This window comes from Notothenia rossii (genome assembly GCF_949606895.1).
Source record: "Notothenia rossii genome assembly, chromosome: 9".
In the NCBI taxonomy this organism is placed as follows: Eukaryota; Metazoa; Chordata; class Actinopteri; order Perciformes; family Nototheniidae; genus Notothenia; species Notothenia rossii.
In genome coordinates, this window is record NC_136907.1 from 2,240,900 (window position 1) to 2,250,899 (window position 10,000).

General features: G+C 39.6%; 1 protein-coding gene across 1 annotated transcript in view; it reads left to right on the forward strand.

The window, feature by feature from the left end:
• bckdk (branched chain ketoacid dehydrogenase kinase) overlaps positions 1 to 4,169 on the forward strand; it is a 9,869-nt gene extending 5,700 nt beyond the window's left edge. The window contains exon 4 of the mRNA XM_079648644.1: positions 1,523 to 4,169. Within this exon, the coding sequence (XP_079504770.1) occupies positions 1,523 to 1,750 (228 nt within the window). The 3' untranslated portion in view covers positions 1,751 to 4,169. The remainder of the gene's footprint in view (positions 1 to 1,522) is intronic.
• The last annotated feature ends 5,831 nt before the right edge of the window (positions 4,170 to 10,000 follow it).

Consider the following 10,000-nt stretch of genomic DNA (forward strand, 5'->3'; position numbering starts at 1 on the left):
ACACACACTGTATATAACTCAGAACACACACACTGTATATAACTCAGAACACACACTGTATATAACTCAGAACACACACACTGTATATAACTCAGAACACACACTGTATATAACACAGAACACACACTGTATATAACTCAGAACACACACTGTATATAACTCAGAACACACACTGTATATAACTCAGAACACACACACTGTATATAACTCAGAACACACACACTGTATATAACTCAGAACACACACTGTATATAACTCAGAACACACACACTGTATGTAACTCAGAACACACACACTGTATATAACTCAGAACACACACTGTATATAACTCAGAACACACACACTGTATATAACTCAGAACACACACTGTATATAACACAGAACACACACACTGTATATAACTCAGAACACACACTGTATATAACTCAGAACACACACACTGTATATAACTCAGAACACACACTGTATATAACTCAGAACACACACTGTATATAACTCAGAACACACACACTGTATGTAACTCAGAACACACACACTGTATATAACTCAGAACACACACACTGTATATAACTCAGAACACACACTGTATATAACACAGAACACACACACTGTATATAACTCAGAACACACACTGTATATAACTCAGAACACACACTGTATATAACTCAGAACACACACTGTATATAACTCAGAACACACACACTGTATATAACTCAGAACACACACTGTATATAACACAGAACACACACACTGTATATAACTCAGAACACACACTGTATATAACACAGAACACACACACTGTATATAACTCAGAACACACACTGTATATAACTCAGAACACACACTGTATATAACTCAGAACACACACTGTATATAACTCAGAACACACACACTGTATATAACTCAGAACACACACACTGTATATAACTCAGAACACACACACTGTATATAACTCAGAACACACACTGTATATAACTCAGAACACACACTGTATATAACTCAGAACACCACACACTGTATATAACTCAGAACACACACACTGTATATAACTCAGAACACACACTGTATATAACTCAGAACACACACTGTATATAACTCAGAACACACACTGTATATAACTCAGAACACACACACTGTATATAACACAGAACACACACTGTATATAACTCAGAACACACACACTGTATATAACTCAGAACACACACTGTATATAACTCAGAACACACACACTGTATATAACTCAGAACACACACTGTTATAACTCAGAACACACACACTGTATATAACTCAGAACACACACTGTATATAACTCAGAACACACACACTGTATATAACTCAGAACACACACTGTATGTAACTCAGAACACACACTGTATATAACTCAGAACACACACACTGTATATAACTCAGAACACACACTGTATGTAACTCAGAACACACACTGTATGTAACTCAGAACACACACTGTATATAACTCAGAACACACACTGTATATAACTCAGAACACACACTGTTATAACACACACTGAATGATGATGACGTGAGGGGAATGAATGCAGGTCTACTTCCCCACGTGACCCCCCCTCTCCTCTCTGTTTCCTGCAGGTTTGGCTTCGGCCTCCCGACCTCCCGAGCGTACGCAGAGTATCTGGGCGGCTCTCTCTCCCTCCAGTCCATGCAGGGCATCGGCACCGACGTGTACCTGCGCCTGCGCCACATCGACGGGAAGGGCGAGAGCTACAGGGTCTAGAACCCCCTCTCTCTGGCCTCACACTGATTATAAGCTATGTTAGCTCTCCCGTGTTGTCTCTGGGAAGTGTTGGGTGTTAGGGGAGGAATATACTGAGCATGTAGAAGAAGGAAGGAAGAGCTTCAGTTTTACAGAAGTTCACTGAACGCCTCACACACTCCAGGGAACACCCTCTACACACGGTTTATTAAAACATCCTACTGTTCGTTATCAGCGTTAGGATCGTCCCTCTGCGCCGACAGCAGCTCATAAACCTCAAACTGTATTCTCTGATTTAAGCTCAGAAATAAAAACTCAATACTTTTACCGAAGTATTGTTAAGAGTCCGTACCTGAGTATTTCTACTGAATGCTACGTTATACTCCAGGAAGCCTTTAACACGAAGCATTTCTAAAGTGTAAACCAGTGGAGTAACTCTTAGGGGTCAAAATACTACAGAAAAAAAACTGAATAATTAACAATATTTTCTGCAGAATCAGAACATTTACTTCAGTGTGATTTCAAATCCATGTATCGTACTTGTAGTGGAGTATTCTGAAATTAATGTAACGAGTACTTTTACTGAAGTATCACTAAATCTATTCTATCTGAGTATTTCTACGTTATACTCCGGATTATTTAACATAGAGCAGCGCTAAAGATTAAACCAGTGGAGAAACTCTTAGAGGTCAAAATACTACGAAAAACAGGAATAATTCCCCAATATCGTGATATTTTTAATAACACATCACATATTACTTCAGTGTGATTTAAAATTCTCACATTAATGTAGCAGTACTTTTACTTCAGTAATCTGAATACTTTCCTTGTTTTGCAGTTTTCCAGCTCGTTGGCTTTTCGGTCTCCCCCAGCTTCACTCGTTAATAAATAATACATTTCTTTTTGCACATTGAGTATATTTCAGCCCATTTGAAAACCTTCAGAGGAACAGTCGACCACCGAAGTATTGTCTAATATCCATTTTATTATTTAGAAAGTGTGTTTATGTTAAGTTTGCTGTTTTCTTTGGTTATATAAAGTCACATTTCAATGCGCTGTAACTGTAAGGTCCATTATCTTCAGATCACAACCGGATTATGTCGGTTTCTTCTCGTGTGATTTTTTTCTGCCTTTTCTGACATTTTCTGCGTTAACACCTGTGACCACTGCCTCCTTCTGGGTCACTTGCAGTTTTTTTTTCATTTGTTTTTGGAGTTTCTTGTCACAATTTCTCGTACAAATTGTGAAAACGTGTTATTACAGATTTTAAAAAAAAGCTATGAAAGTTGATTTAAAACACATTTTGAGTCCAAACTACTTAAAAAAGACCCTTAAAGTTTTTTATTTTGTCACTAATTTCAGCAAATTAACAACTTTTTGATGTTTTTCCCCCTCGTTACATCGCCTAAAACATCTCCTTCTTCATCCAACTTGGTTAAAGTCGAGGTATCTCTGATGGCCACAAACACACCATTTATGTCAAACTTTTAAAAAGTCTAATCACTGTTAAAATTGTCCAAAAAAACATAAAAAATGCTCCCAGAAATTATTTGAAAAGCCTGTCCTTTCCTGAGTTTCCAGTTCAGATACGAGTCGATTATTCAAGTACAGAAAATTACATTTAAACCGATTTAAAACACAAGCACTCCATGTTTTGTTGAACATTCCCCACCAGCCGTTAAGCATCTGAAATGTTGAGTCAACAGGAGTGAAAATGTATGAATTGTGTAAGTCAGACGTGTTCTTTAAGAGAGTTTAAGTCGAGATATTTGATTATATGATACTCCATTTTTATTTCTAAAGCTGTATCTTAAAAGCTTCTCGTACATGGTGTAATATACGTTGGGTTTTTGTGTCTTTAAAAAATAATATAAAAATCTGATTTTCTTAACAATGAAATAACTTAACTTCAGATTTGCTCACACGTGTGAACCAATGATTTTCATGTTAAAATACAACACGAAATGAACCAATCAGTGCAGGGCTCATATTTATTCTGACGTCGCATTGATCTAAAGCGTCCGTACCTGCAGAGTTCATGAATTCATGTTTGTTGATGAAGGTTTTTGAAGACGTAGTGTATTCAATTATGTAGTTTGTGCATGTGAAGCAAAGATAATAAAGATGACATGATTGTGCCCCTTCTTCATGTTGGGTTGTAGCATGAACTGAGTGCAGTCTGCCCCCTGCTGGCCTGAAAGTACAGTGCAGGCAGACTGAAATACATTATCTAGGGGGGGGTGGGGGGGGGGGGATATGAAGTGCATCTTTTAGGGGTTTTTTCACGGGATGTACGACGCGTCATTTCTATTTTCCAGTGTCTGCTTTTGTAATTTTTTCAGGTAGAAATGCGAACAGACATGATTTTGATGGTTTGTCTCGTCGACTGAAACCAGTTTGTTTTCTGTAGACATTAAACTTTACTTGGTTTGAACTTTAAGATGTTGTTTTTTTTACTCTTTTGTGAATGAAATGTGAAAGTGTCTCTTTTGTATTTTGTACGGCTGAAGTTAAGAGTCTTCAGCTTTGTGAAGGAGGATCTCTAAACAATTTCACCATTTACCAAAACAGGATAGAAATAGGAAAAAGTCAAACTACAAATAAAATAATATTGTCGTAATATAGGATGAAATGCGAGAAAAATAGTCATTTTATAGTACGTAATATATATTTTTTTTAAAGTCATAATACATAAAAAAAAATTGTATCCCAATTCATTTTGAAGTCATTTTGTGGCGCAGTGGATAGTGCGTTCACAGGTTCAAACCCCACTGCAGTCAGCATGTCGTTGTGTCCCTGAGACACTTCACCCCAAAGTGCTCCTGTGGGGATTGCCCACAGTATTGAGTCGCTTTGGATAGAAGCGTCTAACAAGTAAATAAGTAAAGTATATTTATAAGTACAAAAAAAGGCACAATGAAGTATGACACTAAAATAGAAGTAGAATGATATGTCAAAACAAAACAAGAAGACTATGAAGGTTTCTAATTTCTCTAAACACCTGCTGCTTCCACTCCTCTCTCCTCGGTTCGCCTCCTCCACTCGCATCTCCTGTGGGCGGGACTAAGACACGAGGATAGGAGTCGAGGAGGGGAATTAGAGAAATGAGAAACCTTCAATGAGAACTTGAATATTTGTTTTTTATTTTGAAGGAGTGCAGCCGGTCTCAGTGACCTGCACATTCATTCAGAGAAACAAACTAAATGTCCTCTGATTAAAACAGAAAGCAGCTGCCCTTCATCTCTCTTTAAACAGGAAACAAACACTCTGATAAAGAATAAGATAACAGGTTTAATAACGCAGAAACCATATCTGTTCTCTTTGAATAATCTCTGATGTATGATATAGAGACAGGTCCCGCTGACTGTCACATTTCCTCTAGTTTCATGACCTCGGTCAAAACAGCAGCTGATAAAAGGCAATACTTTTCTAAGGCAGAAATATATTTTGCCCAAAAATACTATACTTCTGATGCTTTTATTTTGAAAAGCAAACCTTGTGCTTAGCTGTCTGAAAAGTTAAAGTATGGTTTGCTTATTTTTTTAAAGGAATAGTGTCGAAAAAAAGCCATAGTATAGTTTTTCCCAAAGTAAGGCATAAAGAAGTATCTCAGAAAAAACTTTTTTTGCCAAAATACTTTAAGAAAAGTTAAGTATAGTCAACTTCAGTAATTTGTCGTAAGTTGAAAAAAGCAGTGTTTAAAGACAAGAATATCTTTAAAGGTCTCCTATCATGCTGCTTTTAGGCATATATCATGGGTCTCAGATATATACAAATATATAAACATGTCTATGAAGTGTTTTGCTCAAAACACAAACAGATCATGCATTTTAGACACCCCTCATATCCCTCTATTCCAGCCCTGTTATGGCGCATTTCCTCTGCAGGACCTAGCCCGACTTAGTACGGTATGGTTAGGCCTTGTTAGTCCAGGCTCACTTTATGCTGCGTTTCCATTACCTGCGGCAGTAACTATAGTAACGCAGTGTAGGCGGGGCGATCGGCTGTTCGGCGGGCGGAGCGATACTGTGTAAAACTGCCGTGACGTCATCTTCAATGCGAAACACAAAATCAAAACATCAGCCGTTAGCTGTTAGCCCTCAGAGCTCACAGCTCCTCATATCTGTTCAGAAACTAGACAAAAGTTAAACAAGTACAAACCACAGACTGTCTGAGTCATGGAGAATAGAGTCGCTGCTTTATTCATGTCTGTAGGCCGTTGTTGTGAGTGTGGACGGTCGGAGCATATACTGCGTTAGCTTAGCCGGTCTCCATTCAGATAACACGTATTTAAAAAGGTTTTTCACCTGCCGTCTGTCTGCAGACTTGTCAAAGCATTAATTCATGGTTTTTACTAACCGGTATTGATTGATTGATTGATTGATTGAACATTTTATTAACAGATTGCAGAATGGGTACAATAAAGTACAGCTCAATACACACAATTGCTAAGGGGATGCAGACCAGAGAAAGACTTTCTTCTTGTTTACATCAGGGTCCCCCATTTTAATTCATCATAACATATATGACATACATGACACAGTACTGTTACATCTAGACATTTATGACATACGAGATCTACAAATATACAGTACTGTTTGTGAGTACAAAAAGAGTCTAAAAAGAGAGAAGTATATACATTGGGGGGGGGGGGGGAACTGTATATTGTAGGGGGTTAGGTTTGGACATTTACAGGGGCCAGTTTCGAATTGCAGTCTCCTGTAAGTGCTCTTTTAGAGAGGTTTTGAAGGTGGGTAGTGATTCACATTCCTTTACAGCTGTGGGTAGGGCGTTCCACATTGTTGTGGTTTAATTGCAAAACGTGTTTCGTTCCTTGTTTGAGCCAAATCTGGGTTTAACATGATTTGTGGAGCTCCCTCTGGTGTTGTGGTCGTGGTATTCACTGACCTTTGGGAAGTATTTTGACTACCTTAGTGGTGTAGTGTATCTTGTAGACCAGGCCCATTGCAAGTTGCTGTACCCTGTCGTCTACTCTAAGCCATCCTAGGTTGTCAAAGTGAGCAGGGGTGAGGTGGGTTCTTGTAGTAAGGTCAAGCAGTAGTCTGACCAGTTTGTTTTGTGATGTTTGTAATTTTGTTTTTAGCGCCTTTGAGGTGCTTTGGTACCATGAGGTACAAGCATAGTCGTAGTACCCTTGAATGAGGGCTCCTGCCAGAGTCTTCGGGGTATTCTTGTTTACCAGAGAGGAGATCCGGTCCAAGCATCTAGTTCGTTGGTTGACTTTTTTGATTACATTGGATGCCATTTTGTCACAGGAGAGATTTGCCACTAGTATGGAACCTAGGTATGTAATTTCATCTTTCCTTGTGACAATAATGTCACCCACTGCAACTGAGAAGCCCTCAGTCTTGCTGAGTTTGTTTTTTGAACCGAAGAGAATGGACTCTGTTTTACCCAGGTGTAATGATAGTTTGTTATCGGCGAGCCAGCTGCAGATTCTGCCGAGTTCCGAGCTGAGGGTTTTTTCAACCTGCAACTTGTTCCTGTCAGAGACCAGCAGGGCTGAGTCGTCCGCGAACAGGAACAAGCTGACGACATGTCATTTGCATAAATTAGGAACAGTAACGGTCCTAGTATGCTTCCTTGTGGAACACCACAGCTCACTGGGAGGGGGGAGGGGGGGGGACAGAGTACCGTTTACCTCCACCATCTGTTCTCTCCCCTCCAGGTAGGATTGCATCCAGCTCACTGATAGACTATCAAAACCAATTGCTTTTAGCTTGTCAATCAGAATGGAGTGATTGACGGTGTCGAAGGCCTTTTGCAGGTCCAGCATCACCATGCCGCAGTATCTGCCCGCGTCCACCTCTTGTTTGATGTGGTCGTTCAAATAGAGAAGGCATGTGTCAGTGGAGTGGGATCTTCTGAAGCCAGATTGGAATTCGTAAATTAGATTTTTTTCCGCGAGGTACTTTTCGATCTGTTTGTATACTATGTTTTCCATGACTTTCGAGATGGAGGTAAGAATAGAAACAGGGCGGTAGTTGCCTGGGTCCAATTTGCTGTCCTTTTTGTGCAGAGGGGTTACTCTCGCAATTTTGAAGTCTTTGGGTACGTGTCCCTGTTTTATGGAAAGGTTTATTATGTGTGTGATGACTGGGGTGATGGCGGCTGCTGAGTCTCTGAGGAATTTGGAGGGGATATTGTCGTGGCCAGTGGCCTTGTTAGGTTGGAGGGCGCTCAGTTTTTTGTGTACCTCTGTTGTTACCATTACTAGTTTGAAATCATCTTTGCGGACCCCTAGGTTATTGTAGTAGGCTAGGATGTGTTCTACCCCAAAATGCCCTGAGTGGGAGGGTAGTTTATTTACCAGTGTTGTGGCTAGGTTTGTGAAGAAAATGTTTAAGTAATTGGCCACATCCAGCTTGTCTGGGATGAGCGTGTTATCTGTCTTTATGTTTGAAAATCTGGTTTTAAGTTTTTTACTGCAGCCTAGTTGATTATTGAGTAATTTCCAAAGTTCACGGGGTTTATTTTTGTTTTCCTCAGTTTTGTTATTAATGAAATTCTTTTTTGCAGTTTTGATCATGGAGTTTACGTCATTTCTTAGTCTGTGTCTTTGCAGTTTGAGTTCAGTCACGTGGGCTTGGAGTTCACTGCTCCAGCTTTTGGTAAGCTTTGACTGACTTTTACGAAACTCAGAGCATTTTTTGTCTCTGGTTTTCATAGCGGTCAATATTTCGGAGTGCATCCACGGCTCAGCGCGACTTTTTACCCTGGTGGTTCTTAGGGGGGCCATGTCGTTTAGTACTGTTGAGAATTTGGTTTTGAAACCAAGCCATGTTTCTTCAACCAGTGTACCACTGAGCTCCTCTGACCAGTCCAGTCTCTCCAGTTCTTCACACTGTGAAGACCACTGAGACAAATGTAACATTTGTGATATTGGGCTATATAAATAAACATTGATTGATTGATTGATTGATTGATTGATTGATAGGTTAAAGGCCTCGCTAGAGTAGGTTTTGAGGTCTCTAGTTGTGACTGTTTTGTGACAGCCGGCCTTTTGTTTTAGCTTTGTGCGGTTACAGAATATCATATAATGATCGCTTAACCCGCTATAACCCCTTTACTGGAGATCCCTGACCTGTCAGAGGTCAGAATGAGATCAATGGTAGTCTGTGTTGATTCACATACCCAGGTGGGTTGGGTGATTAGCTGCCTGAAGCCGTGCAGATCACAAAACCTAGTGAAAGACTTGAAGACGGGTGCATCTTTTCGTTGCATATCCGTATCGTATCAGTATGTTGTTTCTTCGGCATCATTTTGAAACGTGTATTAAATTAAATCACGTTCAAATATATTCATTTTGTTTTAGTTGTAGCCCCCTTGCCAGCGATTCTCTCTGACCATTCAGCAGTCGAGAGTGTTTACGTCACTAGTTTAGCATACTCAGCCCGGTTGTTGGCCCGGTAAGAACCTAGATTTTGGAGGGCCAGAAAAAAGGTGAAAAAGTAGCCCATGAGCCGGCACTACCCCTAGTGGAAAAAACCAAACAAAACGCTTAAACCGTGCTACGTGCTGCAGTGGAAAAGCGCCATAATGGCTAGAGAAATGCTGATTTTGGGTCCTTAGCTTGAAAAAATAAATAAGAGGAGGCGGAGCTAATGCCTGATCAGAATTCTACCGGAGATAAAGTTAAATTCTGCTGTGATAAAACGCCATCCTGTTCTAAACCACATCAAGGATTATTCATGAAACAGTATGGAGCTCAAATGCTTTTTCTCTTGCAGGTTTATCACAAGGTGAGTTCTTTTTTTATTTCCTGCTTTTTAAAACACATGTGCTCTCCAGTACAGGTTAGCTCTGAGTGTTAGCGAGGCTTGCTAATGTAAACAAAGACGTCCAAAACACGTCAGGCATTGTTTCTGATAGCAACTCTCTGTGTGTCCGCCGCCGATTTGACGTAATATCAGTAGCAAATCTGTATCCGTTCGTTGTTCCGTTCGTTGTTCCCCCGTTTTTAAAAGATTTGGGAACGGAGGAAAAGAGAGTTTTATTTTCTGACGCTGCGTGAGTTCCCTGACGCACCAGGGACACATTTGTGTATAAAAGACATCAAAAAGTGCATTTTGCATGATAGGTTCCCTTTAAGATATATTTATAATACTTAATAACTTCCTTCATGTCTTAATATCATGTACCTACCTTATGCTGCATGTTGATCAAGTTTAATAAATAACAACAACAAACAAACTCTGAATATATTTTCCTGTTTTATTTCAAAGTCATGCCACAAGTTGACATTAAATA